This window comes from Podarcis tiliguerta, assembly GCF_965153285.1.
Source record: "Podarcis tiliguerta genome assembly, chromosome: 4".
Taxonomy (NCBI): Eukaryota; Metazoa; Chordata; class Lepidosauria; order Squamata; family Lacertidae; genus Podarcis; species Podarcis tiliguerta.
Window position 1 is genome coordinate 2,830,415 of NC_139537.1, and position 20,677 is coordinate 2,851,091.

At 47.5% G+C, this 20,677-nt stretch overlaps 1 protein-coding gene across 1 annotated transcript in view; it reads right to left on the reverse strand.

Moving 5' to 3' along the window:
* RRM1 (ribonucleotide reductase catalytic subunit M1) overlaps positions 1-14,766 on the reverse strand; it is an 18,896-nt gene extending 4,130 nt beyond the window's left edge. Inside the window, exons 1-16 of the mRNA XM_083436366.1 lie at positions 14,538-14,766; positions 12,606-12,694; positions 11,702-11,879; positions 11,229-11,329; positions 10,442-10,501; positions 9,325-9,364; positions 8,194-8,356; positions 7,554-7,695; positions 7,250-7,333; positions 5,602-5,763; positions 4,778-4,857; positions 3,925-4,126; positions 2,703-2,852; positions 2,135-2,356; positions 1,111-1,187; positions 386-521 (exon numbers count right to left, since the gene is read on the reverse strand). Of these exons, the coding sequence (XP_083292492.1) occupies positions 386-521; positions 1,111-1,187; positions 2,135-2,356; positions 2,703-2,852; positions 3,925-4,126; positions 4,778-4,857; positions 5,602-5,763; positions 7,250-7,333; positions 7,554-7,695; positions 8,194-8,356; positions 9,325-9,364; positions 10,442-10,501; positions 11,229-11,329; positions 11,702-11,879; positions 12,606-12,694; positions 14,538-14,556 (1,905 nt within the window). The 5' untranslated portion in view covers positions 14,557-14,766. The remainder of the gene's footprint in view (positions 1-385; positions 522-1,110; positions 1,188-2,134; positions 2,357-2,702; positions 2,853-3,924; positions 4,127-4,777; positions 4,858-5,601; positions 5,764-7,249; positions 7,334-7,553; positions 7,696-8,193; positions 8,357-9,324; positions 9,365-10,441; positions 10,502-11,228; positions 11,330-11,701; positions 11,880-12,605; positions 12,695-14,537) is intronic.
* Positions 14,767-20,677: the final 5,911 nt, after the last annotated feature.

The following is a 20,677-nucleotide window of genomic DNA, read 5'->3' on the forward strand; positions in this document are numbered from 1 at the left end:
AGAGCTGGCATCTTGAATTTTGCAACCATTTCCCCTTGAAGCACATATTGGAGCTATGAGCCACCAAAGAGCAGCCTGGTCTGCGCACAACACGAAGCCACAGTTTAATGTGCAGACTTGCTTAGCTCTTCCCCTGCCCCTGACTGCGCCACACGGGGGAGGAAACAATCCCCAACTCTCTCCAAGCCAAGAGCAGCAAGGCCAAGGTTTGTTCAAAGTAAACTAGAGTTTCATGTTGTGTGTGAACCAGGCCCGTGGTTCTGGCACTCACAAGAGGCAGGGGCTGAATTTTATTAGAGAGGATGGCAAGGAGGACACCTGGATCTCAGGCACAGCACCCACCTTTACCCCAGCGTTGCTCAAGGTCACCCTTCTGCCTCCTTACCTGAAACTCTCCAGAGAGAACTCTGCGCGTGTAGATGTTGCTTGTATAGGGCTCAATGGACTCATTGTTGCCCAAGATCTGAGCTGTAGAAGCCGTCGGCATTGGTGCAAGGAGGAGGCTGTTCCGAACCCCGTACCTAAATCACACAGAAAACAGGGACCCGTGATTGTTGAAGAGGATCGCCATCTTCAGAGAACCAGCCTTTGGCATCAGTTAAGGAAAGCCAGTTTTGACCAATTAAAAATTATCTTGCCCAGCGGAACCACCTGCCAGGTTGGTTGCAGGTGACTGATAATACCCTAAAGTGCTTGTATTCCCCCAGCATTCAAAAGGATCTCACGGTCTGGTGTTAAACAAGACCAACTAAGTCACAGAGTAGTCCCACTGAAATTAACGGACTTGATTCTACTGCATCTGCTCCTAGCATGATGAACACTGGATATGCCAAGATCAGAACACACTGTTAAGTTCTCCTGTGCAAGCTGCACGGAAATGAATGAGAGCGGCATCGGGGAGAAGACTGTGCTCTTATGCAGCTCAAGATGCAGTTTTAACATCCTCAGTTTAGAGCTATCCCGTCCCTTTGGTTGAAATTTGCCTCTTCTCAGAAGCATGGGGCCCCAACATGCATGATTGCTACTCTTCACCCATTAACCCCACCACCAGCCAGCTCTGGGTGTTGCCCAAGGCACGCTGAGCCAAAGAGATCAAGGGCTTTTACTCACTTTGCAATCTTCTCCTTCAGAGCCTTCCAATCCCAAAGGTCTGTAGGGGTCACATTCCACATGTCATACTGAAGGATCTGAAGAAAAGGCACACACCATCTCGTCAAACCAAACCTGCCATCTAAGTGAGGGTGTGCAGCCTGCCTGCTACCACAGGAAAGCCCACAATATAAAACAAAAGGGGGGAATGAAGAGAAAAGCAGCTTCCTTCAGGTCAAGGCTTCTTGCAATTTTTGGTTCATACATGGTGCTTCAATTCCTGCTTAGACACCACATGGCAGATGCCAAGCTCTCCACACAGGCATGAATTGATGGTTTCTCTCCATGGATGTGCCTATTCATCCTTCAGAGGTTTCAGCCATGAATTTCATCACAATGAATCTGAGACAATCATGTCTAAGAAAAAGCATCTCAGACACATGGAGGAAACGTGGCGAAAATCCACACAGCTGTGCAACTTATTAATCTCAACTACTCATGATCACAAACCTCCACACTTCCATCTAGACTGAGATTTGTGATGGACACTATACAGCATTCTGGAGATCCCAGGTTTTTTTAAGTGAAAAGGCAGAGGAAAAGCAGAACACTTGGAAGAATTTGAGAGCTTCAAAATATACCTAAGGATTTAGAAGTTTAGCGAACCCAGATGCAAGCAGACATTTCACTCAAGTGTAAAAATGCTTACAAAGAAAGAATGCCTTTGAGGAAAAAGCTTGCAGGGGCATCTTGTAGGAACTGAGGGCTAGGAACTTGCTTCAAAAAAATGAAACTGGGTATTCATGAATATCTGAACTCTGTGCCAAAAGGCCAGATTCAACAACACCAGTCATAGGGTGAAATAAATGGTGAAATGGACCCTTAAATTAGTTCAGCATCTCAGTGTGGTCCAGCAGACATTTATTGGAGTTGTGGCACTTCTTGGCATCTCAGTTTGAGATTCCACAAGTTCCAATCCGACAGATTTTCCCAAAGGACCCTCAATACCATTGGTTCAAAAACCTTTATAAACGTTGCCACTTACGCCTTTGCTGACTGGGCAGCCCTCGTAGGTTTCATACGGCCCGTGTTCCTTGGCAAGCTCACAGCTGGCGTCTAGGGCACCATAGTAAATGGTCTCAAAGATCTGCTGGTTGAGCAGCTGGGCCTCTGCGCTCTCAAAAGGGTACCGCATGAGGATGAAGGCATCAGCCAGCCCCTGCACACCAATACCAATCGGACGATGGCGCTTGTTTGAGGTCTCGGCCTGCAACACATTGTGAAGGACAAAAGGATTAAAAGGTGGGGGGACAGAGAGTTAAGAACCCAGGATGGGCAAGCTCTGGTTTCAGGCAAATCATTCTTCCCCTACTAATGTATTGTGTACTTCCCACAGCCCACTAGCTAATGCCTGGCTAACAAGGAATGTGCTTTAGGGGAAAAATACACGAGGAATACAGAAACTGCCACATCCTTAAGATTCTCCATAGTGTCAGCCGCCCTTCAAAGGAAGTAGCTGAGAACTTGCTGGTTCTCTGTAGTCCCTCAACCTTGAACAACCAGCCTTACCAAGAGCACCTCTCAATCTAGGGCTACCAATTCCTCCTTCGTACCTCTGGCACAGGGTAGTAGTTGATGTCGATTATCTTGTTCAGATTCCGGACAATGACTCGGGTGACCTCGGCCAGCTTCTTGAAGTCGTAAGTGTGCTCGGGAGTGACGTACATATTCAGGGCTAAGGAAGCCAAGTTGCAAACCGCAACCTGGAATAGGCAAATAAGGAAGCAGCGCTCAGAGGCTAAAGCAATGTATGCAGTAGAGAGAGAGGAAAGGGTTACAAACTGTATGACAGAAGATGTTCCCCATGACGGGCTCATCATCCATTTACCCGGAATGGCAGGATCTGAAGAGCCACCTGTAGGCCAAACACCTGCTTTGAGCCATGACACCCTCTGCCTAAATCCAATTCTAAATGCTATGGGGAAGATCCTACAGGCTGCCTAGGCAGGTATGCTATGCTGATGTGCTCAAATATGGTAAGGAGTAATCAAAACCATTGCTTTCCAATTCTATTTTCAGTGATCCTGTGAGGAATAAATCCTCAAAATGTCAGACGAGGGCAGTAACTCAATATACACAAATCCTAACCACGCCACCGCTTATTTCTCAAAAGCTAGACACTCCTAGTCCTTTCAGACATGCTGTCGACACCACTTATGATCCTCATTATGTTGACACACACACACACACACTGCCCACACCACCAGATGGGTAGTGCCAGTCTTCCTTGCTCTACATATATCTATGCACACCATTAATTTCTGGCTGTGTTCCTTTCGCCTGGCAGTGAATTCTACATCATCATCATTATTATTATTAAAAAAAAAAATTTAATTTATATACCACTCTTCACCCAAAGATTACAGGGTGGTTTACAGCATAAAAACACAAAATGCATAACAACAACACAAGCACAGTACGCACTTAAAAGGCCATAGATTGTTTAACAGCCCAAGGCCTGGCTGAAGAGGAATGTTTTTTCCTGGTGCCTGGCACCTAAAGATATGCAAGGAGGGTGCCAGGTGAGCCTCCCAGAGGAGAGCAGTCCCCAAGGGGGAGCCACCAGAGAAAAGGCCTGTTCTCATTTTGCACAGATGAGTTTCCTTAAAACAAAGCAGGAATTTCCCACTTCTCATGGCATCTGAACATCCCTTTGGCCTTTTGATTGACTAAGCATAGAAAAACAGTGTCTCCCCCAAATACATCTCGTGGGAACGCCTTCCCTAAAACGGACTCCGCTGAGCCGCAGTGGAACCTGGTGCCTACCCAACCCACCTCATCCTGGCTGGTGTATTCCACAATTTCTGTACACAGGTTGCTGCATTTGATAGTTCCCAGATTCTGCTGGTTGCTCTTCCTGTTGCAAGAGTCCTTGTACAGCATGTAAGGAGTTCCTGTCTCCGTCTGAGACTCTATGATGGCGTACCAGAGCTGCTGAGCCTTCACCACTTTGCGGACACGCCCCTGCTTCTCATAGCTGCAAGACAGAGCAAGACTCGTCATAGGGACCCGCTTGGTGTTTCTGAAAATAGGCTCACAAGCACCTTGTTTTCATTTGCAAAGCAAGGACACTGAAACCTCATGAACTCCTGGTGGAACAAGGCCCCTGAACAGGAGGTGCACAACAGCACAGCTAAACTATGAACAAGTGTAATGGTCTTGGGTTCCTCCAGGGAATCCTGGGAGCTGCAGATCTGGTCAAGTGCTGAGAGCTCTGTTGCAATATTCTTAGGCTCCCCAGAGTTCCTTGGGGAAACTGTAACAGAAGCAGTTTGTGTTGTTCTTAAGAGTCTGGATTTTTGGCCAGCTCCAGCTGATGAGCACTGCCAGTTCCCATTTTCAGAATACAGACCGGGGGGGGGGGGGATGCAAAAACTGTAGTTCCATTAAGTTTTCTGAACTGTAGTTGCAATAAATGAGCTACAAATTCCCACTCAGAACATACAGAATGAAAAGAGGTAACAAGAGCTTTGATTCCATTTTCATTTCTAAGCAGACTCAAAAGGTACTTTGTCTGGAATCATTTGGATCCAGCTAAGGGGCAAGGCGAGGTGACGAAGGAGCTGCTGTTGACAGGCTATTCCTGGCTCAAACTTTGCCAACGGATGCACCAGCCTCTCTCTCATACCTCTCATACAGCTTCTCAAACTCCTCTCCCCAGACATCATCTAGGCCCGGGCATTCATTGGGGCACATCAAAGACCAGTCCTGCAAAAGAAAGACTGAAAGTAAGCAAGGACAAGCACAAACTGTTCCTCCCTTCCACACAGCAGGGCACTGAAAAGACAAAATGTACATTAACAAGCCTTCGTGCCTTTAGTAAAGACTTTAGTCACCACTTTTCCCTCCTCAACAGGGGAAACATTCTTATCAATTCAGCTCACTTCCGGGGAGTAGAAAGGGTAAAGAACACAAAATAATTTTTTCTAGAAGCTCAACTGTATTTTCAATAGAATGAAATACAAAGAACCAAACACACAAAGCATTATTTCTGTGCATTACCCTCCTGTTGGCAATTGTTTTTATATTAAAATAAAGAACATTTTAAAAAGATTGAGGACACCCTGTGGTTCACCAAATGGGATACAATAAAACCCCCAATTAGACTTATCTAAAACAAGACAGTCATTTTCTAACTTCTTCAGTGTCTCAGAACTGATCAATGATCGTTGGATAGATATTGGTTCCAATGTCACTTTGCCTTTAGGCTTTTTAAAGCCGTGGGGCTTGATCCGTTATGCTGCTAGGCATACATTTCACGAGGAACAGAGAAAGATACTACAAGACTGCCCAAATCAGTGTTACTCTGTAACTCATGGGTTATATGGCTGTATCTTGACAAGAGAAGACGTAACTCAAAACAGAGTTAAGGGCACTGTTGCTGGCACATGCCCTTGCCCTCTCTTTGCAGCCCTGCTGGCAGGTGCCTGTGCTGTGAGCCCAGCTGCCCACCTGGTTGGTCTCCACGCGCTTCATGAAGAGGTCTGGGATCCAGAGGGCGTAGAAGAGGTCGCGGGCGCGCTGCTCCTCCTTCCCAGTGTTTTTCTTCAGGTCAAGGAACTCAAAGATATCAAAATGCCACGGCTCCAGGTAGATGGCAAAGGCTCCAGGTCTCTGGCAGAGCAAATAAACAGAAGAATCAGAACAACACCTAGAGGAAGTTGCATCTCTGTCCCTAGCTTCTCGCTAGGGTGGAAAAGAAAAATTAAGTGGCTTCTGCCTGGCTGAAGCTTTCCATCACTTCCAGAGTTATAACTAAACAACAGATTAGGTTGCACTAAGGCTGCTTGCAATATCCAACAAGCACATCCAAGTGCTTCTGCATGTTTATTACACTTTGTTCAATTTCCAAATGAAGCACCTCACGCGACATTGGAGATCTTACTGGATGATCTCCCAACCTTCAAAAGGTTTTTGAAGCCTTGCACTACAAACCAGGAGGATCCAAGGACAGTCTCTTGGTGCCCAACCTGCACATCTTATATAATAGATATAAGCAAACTAGTATCAACTGGAACGTTTTTCCAAGGTCAATTTTCTAAGTGGGTGATTTTTAGAGAAACTCTACAGATGGAAAGAAGCTGCGGGGTCAAGATACGTTACGGAGCATTTTTATTCACTGAACTCCCTGCAGTCAAAACCTTTAACACGAGCCTAAGAGAGCTTGGAAAAAATCCCAAATGCTGACTGTACTTCTGGGCAACCCTTCCAGTATCTCAGAGACACCAGAGGCACAAAAGCAAACTTTTACACAAGGCATAGACAACCTTCGGCCCTCCAGATGTTTTAGACTACAATTCCCATCATCTCTGACCACTGGTCCTGTTAGCTAGGGATCATGGGAGTTGTAGGCCAAAACATCTGGAGGGCTGAAGGCTGCCTATGCCTGTTTTACACCATGGGACTACCCAGTGGCAAGCCTGAGATGCCCACATTGAAAAGGAACTAAAAACACTGCCAGGCACTCTCACGGTAGAGATGTGGCTACTGACAAGCGCTTTCCTTAAAAGGAGTTTCAGACAGTGAGAAGAGACGCTCTAGGAAGAGACAATAGAGATGGGTCTGTGAGGCCACATCCGGGCGAGAAGGTGGTCTTCTTCTCCCTGCTCCTCCCATTCAAAATCCTTCAGGCGAGATGGGATACTTGCAGCTTTTGATGGTGGAAAATTTCAAATCATGGCAAGGGAAACCATGCATAGGACCGTTCAAGAAATTCACATGTGTCATTGGTCCCAGTGGTTCAGGTAACATGTGAACAATTCAAACAGGCTTCTGTCCTGTTATCTCCACACTGTTGCTTGAGTTTTTCTTTATGCTGTGTATTATTTGTTGTCTGTGGTGTACCAAGCAAGATTTATTATATGCTACTTTGAATGCTAAAAGGTGACTGACAAATGGTTTTAATGAAATACATTTTTAAAAATTGGGTAGGTAGAACTACATTCCACCCAATCAAACTGATTAATCTGTATTAAAATATTTTTTTAAAAGGAGTTTCAGAACAAGAGCAGTGGAGAATGCTGGAAACGTCTTCAAGCACTTGAACTCGCAATCCCACTCCCCCAAATGCATACATAGTCTCTGGAAGAAGCCAACACACCTTGTTCCCCCCTTGGTCCACATAGCGAGCTGTGTTGTTGTAGACCCTCAGCATTGGGACAAGTCCATTAGAGTTCCCGTTGGTCTGAAACAAAGAGAAAGCAGATTGGCATCACTTCAGGCGCAGAGCACCTTGTTCCTCTTGAAGAGGCAGGTGCCCAACCCCACATAGGAAAGGCTGCCACTTTTATAACGCAGGACCGGATTTTAAGTTACATTAAAGCCACAGCAGCCCAAGGGGTTGGAAAACAGGTGCTTTGCAGCAATCACTAACACGGCCAGGGTGTTCAAAATTCAAAACTCACCCCGGCGATATAGCTGCCGGTGGCTCGAATGCAGCTCACTGCAACACCAATCCCGCCAGCAGACTTGGAAATCAGCGCACAGTGCTTAAGAGTGTCGTAGATCCCTTCAATGCTGTCATCCTTCATGCACAGCAGAAAGCAGCTGGATGGAAGGAAACAGAAGTGTTAAATGCCACGGGAGGGGGCAGATAGCACTCAAGCTGACATTTAAGGCCATCATGCAGATTTTTTGGGGGTGGGGGTGGGGGAATGCAAACTGACAGCTATAATTTCACTACAACACTTGATTTCATAAGCCATAGGACATTAATTTTCTCCTGAAAGGATTTTTTTCTTCTTCTTTATATGAGAAATGTTGAATCAATACCTCCCCTCCACGCCCAGCAATTAGCATCAGCAGTTAAGAGAGAAACTTGTTCGTTAGCAACAGCAAGCAAATAGACCCTCTAGGTAGGCACTGTTCTGTTTTGGAGCAAATGCACCCCTCTGAAAAAATGCTTGCCGTAAAAACTGCAGACCAGTCTAAGCAAGAGCAAGGAAGGGACAGCTGATGCCCATTTTATGGACAGTGAAACCCATTTTGCTTAAGCAACATCATCCTCAATTGCTCCCTCTTCCAGTGGCCACCTGCCCGGATTACCTGGAGAGCTGGGGGCGGTTGGTGCCAGCATTGAAAAGAGTGGGCGACGCGTGGGTGAACCACTTCTCAGAAAGGAGGTTATAGGTTTCGATTACAGCATCGATGTCGTTCTTGTGGATTCCCACCGACACCCTCATCAGCATGTGCTGGGGACGCTCAGCCACTAGACACCGGAAGAGAGGAGTCAAAAAGAAAACGTGAGTGCACCACAGCCTGCGAAAGGAGCCTCTGCTGCTGAGGCAGCTGGGCCCAATTCATTCTGTCAGATCAGAGAGCAATTTCCATCAAACCTACTGAGCCCTGTTCTGGCATTTGTAGGATTCCAGGCACAGCATGATGTAAGAGTAAAGTTGATGGTGCGGGGGGAGTCAGTTCTTGCCAAAGGTCCAAATTAGCCCCCCTCAACCCAAACAGAATAAATAAAAACAAATTTAGAAGACTCGGTGATCACATCATGAGTGAACTGCTGCCATGTGAGTTAAAAGAAATCCCTATCTACTTCTTCAATGCATAGGGGCTGTGGCTCAGCGGTAGAGATTATGTATTGAATGCAAAAGGTCCCAGGTTAAATCCCCAGTGGCATCTCCAGGTAGGACTGGGAGGCATTCCCTTTCTGAAGCCATGGAGAGGCTTCTGCCGGTCAGTGTAGACAATATTGAGGTAATGTGGACCAGTGGGTCTGTCTCCACATAAGGCAGCTTCACATGTTCCTATGCTAGGAAGCAGCAGCATGTAAGGAACATTTGTAACTTAAAGCCCAATGAAGCTGCCACTTAGATGGTTTTGAGAATACAAGAACGTAATGGCAGTACTCTCCCCTCTTGCTGTTATCAATGGCTGGTATTCAGAAGTATAACTACCGCTGACAAGGGGCCAGCTCTCAGTAGGAAGCCCAATACCTAGAATCACCCTGCCTACAGAAGTGCTAATCCTCCATGATTTAAGCTCCAAGGAGTATTGAAGTGCCAAAAAGCCCCCTTAAGCAATCACTTCTAGAAAGCTATGGCTTTACTTATTTAAAGCATTTCTATATCACATTTTATCAATGATTTCAAAACAGTTTACAAAAAATTAAGAATAAGCTATGTGCATTTGTACACAGGACTGAGACAATTCTCCTGTACCACTTACCTTTGGAATTGATTTTTAGCAGATACGAACGCTCAAGTGTCTTAAAGAGAGAGGAAAGGAAAAGGACATAGGTCAGAGCTCATTATAAAAAATAAAGGAGTAGAAGATTTACTACCAAAAAATCAATTGATTTCCACCGCCACCACCAACCTCTTACTGCACCTGAAAGGCTGTGGCTTTCAATCAGTATTTCAGAAAACCCCAAAGTTCCTCATCAGGTCCATAATGGCAGACCAGCTTCCCTGAGGAAGCCCCTGCAACACACAGCTGCAAAAGGCTTCTCTTAGGGCATAGTGGGGTGGGGAAACTCTGACCTATGGACTGAACTAACCCCATTTTGAGAAAACCACACCAGCCTTTCCCAGGTCTACGATTCCTCCTCAACGGGCAAAATTCAACACTCCTTAAAATTTGGAGCCTTTTCCATCACCCTGCTTAACCAACACAAAAAGGCCCCCAAAAGCTCTTAATTCAGGCTACAGACTCGGGAGTTGCCCACTGCTGGCTCCATTCAGTTGGATGGCAGGATCCAATTCCCCACCACTCTCCTAGGCTGTGTTTCCGCCTCATGTTTTCGCAGTCTTCACCAACCTGCGCCCTCCAAATGTTGCTGGGACTACAATTCCCACTGGCCTCAGATGGCCCAGCCCTAGGATGCTGTGGACTGATGGGGATTGTAGTTCAACAGCACCCGGAGTGCACCGCATTGGCGAAAGCTGATGTGGCAGAGCAGCCCCACAGTTATGCAAGCAGAGCGGGGGGCCCTAAAACACACCTAGGATCCTTTGCAGCTGACGGTATTGAGGGAAGCCATGGGGGGAGTGCATGTTCTTCTTAGCAGGTTATGAGCATTCACAGCTCCCTGGCATTGGGAAGTTTGAAAACTGCCGCCTTACTTAGAAGTTGCCTTATCAGAGTTCCACTAGAGGGAGGTGTGTGTGGCACACTGCAAAGGAAGGCATCAAGAGAAGGCATCTTGCCTCGACATGCCTTCCCCAAGCCATTCATATGAACAACAGCTGGGATGAGGGTGCTTATTTACGGTCTGGGGCTCCTACATAGAACATTCCAAGCCTCATCGATAACTGACACCCTCAAAGAAAGAACAACTCTTTACCTTAAAGCCAAAGTAATTATAGGAGAAATCCCGATCATAAATTATAGAAGAGTTCAGTCTCTGAGAGAAGAAAAAAAATGACAGATTAACACATTTAGACTATGTATGCCCAAGTTCATGTAATACAAAAGCCTACGTGGTGTGTGATACAAAAAAGTGTTTTTTTAAAAAGGCCTCTGGATGTGAATTGTTCCATTTTTCAACTATGTGATGACTCAATTTGTTTCCAAATGGGAAGCTAAGAAGGAAACAATTCTTAATTTCAAACCAGCGCCACTTCCTTTTTGCAGAATGTCCCCTGGCTCTGTTGATCAATGTAACTGCATTTGGAATATTCTACACGTGCCCAAAAGACCAAAAATGCCACACTGTATGAAAAATCACTATATTTGTCAAGGGCTTATTTCAAAGGACCAGATCTGAACACAGGGCTTTGGAAAACCTATGTTTAAAAGAGATGGCAAGGCCACCTTCCACCAACATGCACGAGGCATTTGTGGAGCATGCATAATAGAACGAGGGCAGCTATCATGAGTGCACAGAAAATGCTGGCAAGTTAACTTTCAATCCATGCACATTCCTCTGCCTGGAACTCATCTGCCTCTCCACAAATGCATGTGGATCATCTCATCGTTCTCTGTCACATAATATTACGCAGTTTCCCAAACACCAAGTGGATATTCAGGTGAACACTGCTTCCCACAGCCTAGCGCCAGAATAGCCATTCTGCTTTTAACTCAGACTGCTTTTAATTCTTTCCTGTTAGCTCTGCCAAAGTGCTACTTACATCTTTGTTGGCCAATACGATGTCTAGAGTTTCCTTAGCAATCATTGGAGAATGTTTGCCATTGTGCGGGTTTACATAGTTGTACAAATCTTCCATCACATCTAAAAAAGGGAGGTTACTGCATTTTAATAATTACAACAGTAAGGTTTGCCAGTATTATTACTTGCTTTTGGAGACGGGGGGGGGGGGGGAGAACTGGCCAAGCTGAATGCCCCACCATCACTGAGCAAATCAGCTGAAGACATCAGCTCATGCTTATTGCACAATGTTTTAACTACACAATTCATCACAACTATTTGATCAGTGAGATTTTCAATGCAATCCGAAGCCTCCTGGGTACATATTATTAGTGGGATTAACTACATCAAACCTCTCCACCCAATAGTTTTGCATTAAAATCCCTCCAACATGCCAGTTCCACGGACATTGCAGAAATGGTTTTCCTATGTTGTGGCCAGCACCCCCACACTCACCGCTGAATACTTTCTTGGTTTCCTTGTGCAGGTTGGAGACAGCAATTCTTGCTGCGAGGATAGCATAGTCAGGGTACTTGGTTGTCAAGGTTGCTGCTGTTTCAGCGGCCAGAGTATCCAGTTCTACAGTAGTGACTCCACTGTAAAGACCCTGGATCACTTTCATGGTGATCTGAGCCTGGACCAAAAAAAAAGAAGAGCAAATACCCACAAAGTTAGTTTGCTATAACGGGGGGGGGGGGGGGGGAGCAGCCAGTTTTCAATGACTTTGTTTGCCAGAGAACTATATGAATTTTGTTGCAAAGCTGTCCGCTTGGTTCCTTTCACTCTCAAGGTGGTTAAAGTAATATGGAGATACGATAAGAGTTAATGTATGAATCTTAAAACAACAGGTGGGTAATGGGAGGGATGAGAGGGGGAGAGGAGTGCTCAGAGGGCTGGGAAGTTGAGAAACAGCAGTTCCTCAGTGATTTGCTTAGTGAGGCGCAGGGCTTAAAACTTGCAAGCTACCACCTGTAAATATAACCATGCTGAACGTAATACTTTGGAGGTACTCGACTGCTCAGAATTTTACATAAAAACTTGTCACCTTAAGTGGCCATTTTCCCTGGAAGGCAGTTTACAGATTTATTTTAAAAATGGCATACACCCAAAAAGCAGACTGGTTTCCAAATCAGACTGAGGCAACTGTGCACAGACTGGAACTTCAAATGTATATTTTATGGACCACAGCAGCAAGCACTGCTTTGTCACTATCATGAACAGAACTTTCCTCAGCATACAAGGAGCTTCATTCATTTATTCATGAGAATTTACGTTCCACCATTCCACTACAATGTGCTTAAGACATTTTACCGTCCTTGTTAGACCACGACAGACGCATGATAGCACCGAAGACACTCACAGGGTCGACGAAGTCCAAGTTGAGACCGTAACACAGTTTCTGGATCCGGGACGTGATCTTGTCAAACATGACACGCTCATGGCGCCCATCTGCCGAAAAGAGACGGGAACATTTAGCATCCCTTGCTCAGCAATCGCTGTACTGGGTGAGGGTCCAGTCAAGGGTTTGGCCTCACAGCCTCTACCACTGCTGCCATATCCCTCCCAGAAAAACTAGCTAGCCCCTCCACCAAGTAGAAAAAAGTGGGCTGCAAATGCAAACATCCAAACACATCGAATCAGACACTTCACCAGCTCAGTGACCCAAGGGAGATCAGTGTGAGCCTGTCACCACAAGGGCCCTTGCATCCCAAACAGCAATTTTGGTGATAACGTGAGGGGGGGGGCAAGGGGAGATGTAGCTGCACCCAACCTGGGCCAGAGGACACCACCCCAGGGTGCCTCTGAAGATGCTCCTCTCCGGAGCCTGCAGGGTGACACCTCGGGGTGCCCTGGGTTGACCCTGGAAGGGGGGGGAAGTCTGGCAGGAACTGGGTGCTGCCTCACTCCTGGCATCAGCAAATCCACACACACACACCCCGTGTCTCTGGTGTGGTGTAGCGGACGAGGGACTGGGAGAGACCAGGGTTCGAATCCCTCCTCAGCCACTGCCTCTCCGCCTACCCTACCTCGCAGGGTTGGTGTGGGGATTAAAGGGGTGGGCGGGAGAACCGTCTTGCACACCGCCTTAAGTACCATGGGAGGGGGGAAAGGCAAGCTGGAGTTTTATTACAGTCATACCTCTTGTTACGTTTGCTTCATGATACGTTTCTTCAGCTTGCGTCCCGTGGCGACCCGGAAGTACCAGAAAGGGTTACTTCTGGGTTTTGCCATTCGTGCATGCGCAGATGTGCAAAATGACGTCACGCGCATGCGCAAAAGCTGAGAATTGCGACCCACGCACGCACAGATGCGGGTTGTGTTCCTTTCAGGTTGCGAACGGGGCTCTGGAACAGATCCCATTCGCAGCCAGAGGTACCGCTGTATTTTTTTTTATTATTACTACTACCAATTCATTTACACCTGCCCTTGCCCCTGACAGGGACTCAAGGCGGCTGGCAGTTAAAATGAATGCAGCAAGGGAGCAGACCAGGTGGTCTCCACGCCACCCCAGACCCGCTTGCTGTTACTATTAGTTGCTGTTGTTCTTGTTACTATTAGTTGTTCTTGTTGTTAAACTGACAATCCCGGCCTTCTCCCACACTACACACAAGGCAGCCAAAGAGGAGCAGCAGCATCAATGACAAATGGTAATAATACGGCAAATGGTAATAATAACGTTTCTTTTCCTGTTCGCTTTATACCCCACCCTTTACTTATTTTTTATTAGCTTTGTTGCATTTTTAAAAACTTCAGGGAAAGCATGAACTAAACATTACACCCAAATAAGAAAAAATAATAAGAAAAATACAGAAAAACGGGGGGAAATAATAAATGAAAAAGAATTAGTCAAGTATACAAAATTGTTCTATATTCATTTATTGAAATCAGTTGTTTTTTCATTATACGTGTGAGATTAAGCACAGCCAAAGTATTGTTTTTGGAACTGTATTTTGCCAGGTAGTTTTTTAAAAGCAATCCCATTCGGTTTTTTTCCCTTGTCGCCTGAGTGATCTCTTCTTAGTTCTGTCATTTTACCCTTTACGCGAAGACCCCAGAGAGAGAGAGAGAAAAAAATGAACCCCCCCCCCATCTCTTTCTCTCTTTTATGGCGGGAATATTGGCCTTGGGTCGGCCGAGGGTTTTGGGGGCTCACAGTCCCTGGCCCTCCCGTCCGGCCCCCCCACTTCTCCATGAAGGGGGTTTCTTTTTTGGGGGGTAAAGGGGGCACAAAAAGTCTTTCCTCCCCCCTCTCACAAAGAGACTCGCCCTGGAACGGGGGGCTCCTCCTCACCTCTCTTGACCACGTGCATGGCGGCGGCGGCCTCCTTCTCCTCCTCTCGCTTCCCTTCTTTCTCCTCAGGCGACCCTCCGTCCTGGGGAACCGCGCGCGGGATGAGGCGTTTTTGGGGGGCGGCGTCGGCGGCGCCTGCGAAACGGCTCCTTCCCGCCAAGCCACGCTGGCCCCGCCGCGCCGCCGTAGCCACGCCCACGCCGGGACGCCGACGGAGCCATCTTGGGGGCTGGCACAGGTTTTCCCACTGCGCAGCGGCTGGGCCGGGGAAAGCGGAGGCGATGGGAGGCCCAGCCCTCCGTGCCCGGGGCAAAGATGGCGGCGGCGGCGGCCTTTTCCCGCCTCTCTCTGAGGGGAGCCCAAGAGCGCGAAGAAACCTCACGGGGAAAGCGCCCTCTGAGGGCTTGGTTTTTTTTACTTCTCATTAGAAATTATTATACACAACTGGATTGTAAATAAAGACATAAAAAAAATCTCAAAGTGGTTTACCAATTTTTATTTGAAATAAAATTAATGTATTTCATTTCACGAATTTTTAAGTTCTGTGAAGTGGGGCCGTGGTTCTTGCAGTGTGATTCCTTTTTTTGTAATGTAGGACAGTATAAAAGTGGAATATTATTAATACAGTTCTCCACCATGAGGACTAGGACCTTGAGATTCACTCCCAGGAGAGAGAAGGTCTGCTTGGCAAAGGCATCTCCAGGAAGGACTGGGAAGCCGCTCCCTGCCTGCAACCAGGCTCATTTTCCCCACTTCTTCCATAAAACATCGTCCATTTATATATCGTAAAAGGAAAAAGAATTTTTAAAAAGCCAACTCTCAAAACAGTTTAAGAAACGATAAACTGATGAAATCAGCTGTGGGGAAAATTTATGGCAGTGGCATGAAACATGCAAAACATTACAATGCTAAAATGGGTTAAAAGTCACAACCGCGTTTGGGTCTAAGCAAGAATGTTTTTAAGCGGCTGCCAAAAAGGGGCCTGTCCAAGATCATCATTTTTTTATTTGTATGCCGCCTTTCCACAGTTAAAAAAGCAATGCTCAAGGCGGCTTACAGCATAACAAGATTCACATAATTATAAAAGTCATAAACAATAAATAAACCACATCAAAAAAATACACAACCAAATGGGAAACAATTTCCACATAAATCTAAAACTAAGAATACAGCATTAATATCACAGTTTAAAATGGCATAGGTAAAAAAATAACAGCAATTTAAACAAAAACGGAGGTGCCAACTTGGCCCCCGACTGTGGGTGCCCTGCAGCATGCATGACCCTGGCACCAAAATGTGTGGGTGCCCAGCCCCTGCATGGGGAATTTTGTGGGTGCTCAGGGCCCCAGGGTGTTGGCCCCTGGGCTTGAGATCCATAGGCAAGGACTTCCAAAGTCGCAGGTGCTGCCGCCACACTAAGCGAGCAGGTGCTTACGAACGGAGGATGGAGGGGCATTTTCTGACACCTGAAGCAGCGCCCATTCGAAGTGGCTGGGTGGGCACATGTGGGGCAAGGCTGTCTCTGAGGTGGGTGGCCCTGTCCGCAACGGGGCAGAGAAAGAAGCTGAGGCAAAGTGGGACGGCTGCACCATACTTGATTGAGCGAGTGGATGTGGACCATTTGGATCCCTTCCAGTCGGGATTCAGGCCTCATCATGGGACTGAAACTGCCTTGGTCGCGCTGGTTGATGATCTCCGGTGGGCTAGGGACAAAGGTGAGAGCTGCTTCCTAGTCCTGCTCATAGCTGTCAACTTACAGATTTGAAAATAAGGGATCAGCAGCCTCGAAAATAAGGGATCAGCAGCCTCGAAAATAAGGGACCAGCAGCCTCGAAAATAAGGGGTCAGCAGCCAAAATAAGGGATTTTCCGGGCACAGGTATGTTCGGCTTCTGAGCCCCTCCGAGCCAAAGGCAGAAAGCCCAGCCAGCAGCCAAACGAAGCCTCATCAATAAGGGACAGCAGCGGGACATGGCGCTGGGATAAGGGACTGTCCCGCCAAATAAGGGACACTTGACAGCTATGGTTCTGCTGGATCTCTCAGCGGCTTTTGATACCATCGACCATAACATCCTTCTGGACCGTCTTGAGGGGCTGGGAGCTGGGGGCACTGTCATACAGTGGTTCCGCTCCTTCCTCCTGGGCCGTGTCCAAAAAGTGTGGGGGGGGGGATGAGTGTTCAGACCCCTGGGCTCTCACTTGTGGGGTGCCTCAGGGTTCTGTCCTCTCCCCCATGCTTTTTAACATCTATAAGAAGCTGCTGGGAGAGATCATCAGGGGGTTTGGGCTGAGTGCTCATCAGTATGCAGATGACACCCAGCTCTACCTCTCCGTTAAATCAGAACCAGTGAAGGAGGTGAAGGTCCTATGTGAGTGTCTGGAGGCGGTTGGAGGATGGATGGCAGCTGACAGATTGAGGTTGAATCCTGACAAGACAGAAGTACTGTTTTGGGGGGACAGGAGGTGGGTGGGTGTGGAGGACTCCCTGGTCCTGAATGGGGCCACTGTGCCCCTGAAGGACCAGGTGCGCAGCCTGGGAGTCATTCTGGACTCGCAGCTGTCCATGGAGGTGCAGGTTAAATCCGTGTCCAGGGCAGCTGTGTACCAGCTCCATGTGGTACATAGGCTGAGACCCTACCTACCCACGGACTGCCTCGCCAGAGTGGTGCATGCTCTGGTTATCTCCCGCTTGGACTACTGCAATGCGCTCTACGTGGGGCTACCTTTGAAGGTGACCCGGAAACTACAACTAATCCAGAATGCGGCAGCTAGACTGGTGTCTGGGAGCGGCCACTGGGACCACATAACACCGGTCCTGAGAGATCTGCATTGGCTCCTAGTACGTTTCCGAGCTTCTTGGGAGGAAAGCAATGACAAACCTAGACAGCATTTTAAAAAGTAGAGACATCACCTTGCCAACAAAGGTCCGTATAGTAAAAGCTATGGTTTTCCCAGTAGTGATGTATGGAAGTGAGAGCTGGACCATAAAGAAGGCTGATCGCCGAAGAATTGACGCTTTTGAATTATGGTGCTGGAGGAGACTCTTGAGAGTCCCATGGACTGCAAGAAGATCAGACCTCTCCATTCTGAAGGAAATCAGCCCTGAGTGCTCACTGGAAGGACAGATCCTGAAGCTGAGGCTCCAATACTTTGGCCACCACATGAGAAGAGAAGACTCCCTGGAAAAGACCCTGATGCTGGGAAAGATGGAGGGCACAAGGAGAAGGGACGACAGAGGACGAGATGGTTGGACAGTGTCCTCGAAGCTACAAACATGAGTCTGACCAAACTGCGTGAGGCAGTGGAAGACAGGAGTGCCTGGCGTGCTCTGGTCCAGGGGGTCACGAAGAGTCGGACACGACTGAACGACTAAGCAACAACAACACGTTTCTGAGCACAAAGTGTTGGTGCTGACCTTTAATGCCCTAAACGGCCTCGGTCCAGTATACCTGAAGGAGCGTCTCCACCTTCATCGTCCAGCCCGGACACTGAGGTCCAGCACTGAGGGCCTTCTGGCGGTTCCTTCACTGCGAGAAGTGAGGTTACAGGGAGCCAGGCAGAGGGCCTTCTCGGTGGTGGCACCTGCCCTGTGGAATGCCCTCCCACCAGATGTCAAAGAGAAAAATAACTACCAAACTTTTAGAAGACATCTGAAGGCAGCCCTGTTTAGGGAAGCTTTTAATGTTTAATAGGTTATTGTATTCTAGTGTTTTGTTGGAAGCCACCCAGAGTGGCCGGGGAAACCCAGCCAGATGGGCGGGGTATAAATAAATTATTACTATTATTACTATTATTATTATTATTATTACTTTAAAAGCCCATACAGTGGTACCTCAGGTTACATACGCTTCAGGTTACATACGCCTCAGGTTACAGACTCCGCTAACCCAGAAATAATACCTCGAGTTAAGAACTTTGCTTCAGGATGAGAACAGAAATCGTGCAGTGGCGGCACAGCGGCAGCGGGAGGCCCCATTAGCTAAAGTGGTGCTTCAGGTTAAGAACAGTTTCAGGTTAAGAACGGGCCTCCGGAACAAATTAAGTACTTCACCCGAGGTACCACTGTACACATCCCCCAAGAAGCCTGGGAACTGTAGTGTTCCCTTGACAGCTCAATGGTTCTCAGTAGCCTTTTCAAACTACAGTTCCCAGGAGGCTACACTTTGCCTCCGCTGTCAGAGGGGGAGAAGCGCTGTTGAGGCCGGATCCTGCTTGCGATCTCCCCGTCATCGGCGTCTGGCCGGCCACTGTGAGAACAGTACGCTGGGCTCGTTGGGCCGTGGGTTCTGGTCGCCTCAACTCAAAATGGATATTGTAGGGTTGGGAAAGGTTTGGAAAAAGGGATGGGACTTTTTAGTTTAGAGAAAAAGCAAGTACATGTATGAAGAGGCATGGTAGAGGTTTATGAAAGGATGGATGGCTTTGATAAAGCGGGCAGAGGAAATTTGGACCTCCCATCAAGTTGAATGCTCTTGTGCTCAGATCCTGAGTGCGGGTTTGGCCCAAGAGGCACCTGGTTGGCCCCTGCGAGAGCAGGAGGCTGGACCACATAGGCCCCGCTTGGGCCTGATCCAGGCAAGCTCTTCTTCCTCAAGCCATGACTGCTAAAAAGAGGTACAGCGTCAGTGCACTTTGGGGTGTGGATGGAAAAGGACGTTATCACAACAGGACCGATGAGAAAACGCTGGATTCCTTTTTCTTTTCTTTTTTTAAAGCAGGCAGTTGTTGCCGCCCCGGGCTCACTTTGGGCGGGATGCAAACTTAATAAACAAGTCCATAGAAAGCTTGTTTTCCTGCATTCCATGCGCTCATGCACTGATATAGAGACATGAAAGAGGCCCTTTGAACTGCATCTCCTGCTGCTGCCAGAATCCGTTCCGCGGCTGCCATGGCCGGCTTTCATCGGCAGAGGATGCTGTTTCACAATCACGCCACTTTCACATCCCGTATCTCAGATCCTACCAGCAGAAGACCAAACTCCGAACACAGAGCATTGTCTCGTGGCATTTTAGGCAAAGCACTTGCACTCTGGGTTAATTAATTAAACAATCAGAATATCTGCGAGCTGCACTTTAAAGGGAGATGGCAAGGTGAAGGAAGCTGAATGCTGGAAGATTCAGGATATGCAGCGCAGAGTTAAACTGTGGAACTCCCTGACACTTGTATGGCTTTGAAAGGGGATTGGGCAAATTCAGGGAGGAGGAGGGGGCTCTCGAGGGCTATTCCATCCATAGTCCTTTCCTACTCCATGAATTTACCTAATCCTGCTTTAAAGCCATCTATGTTTTCGACCACCCCTGTCTCTTGTGGGAGAGAGTTCCATAGTCTAACTCTGAGCTGCATGAAAGAGGATTTTATTTAATTTTTTCCTTTCCCACATCTTCCTGTGCTCCGCTTCATCGGATGCCCACAGGTTCTAGCATTAGGAGAGGGAATTAAACTTTTCTCTATCCACGTTCTGCAGGCTGAGCATAATTTTATAAACTTTAATAGTCCAGCAGGGGGTTGGGCTAGGCAGGGGTGAGCCTTTTTGACTGGCTCCAGGCGGGTCCCCGTCTAACTGGCAGGTGGGGCCCTGAGTCACCAGGCGGGTGGAGATGGGAACACCAGGCGGAGGGACTGCGCCCAGGTGAGAAGCTCCCTGGGGAAATAATAATAATAATAATAATAATAATAATAATAATAATTTATTATTTATACCCTTCCCATCTGGCTGGACCTCCCCAGCCACTCTGGGCGACTTCCAACAGAATATTAAAATACAATAGTCTCTTAAACATTAAAAGCTTCCCTAAACAGGGCTGCCTTCAGATGTCTTCTAAAAGTCTGGTAGTTGTTTTTCTCTTTGACATCTGATGGGAGGGCGTTCCAAAGATGCAGAAGGCTCCCTCCCTCCGTCCCAGGCAGGCAGCCTCCCAGAGAAGGGTGCAGGCACAGGCAGGAAGCCTTTCCACACAAAACAGAGAAGACCCCCACCCCATTTTAGCTCTGAAAAGGCAGAGAGCTCCTCGCTTCCATTCTCCCCAAATCCCCATTTCTGCTTGTGTGCGCGTCAGATCAATGCGCATCTCCTTAGTTGTTGTTGTTGTTTAGTCATTTAGTCGTGTCCACCTCTTCGTGACCCCCTGGACCAGAGCACGC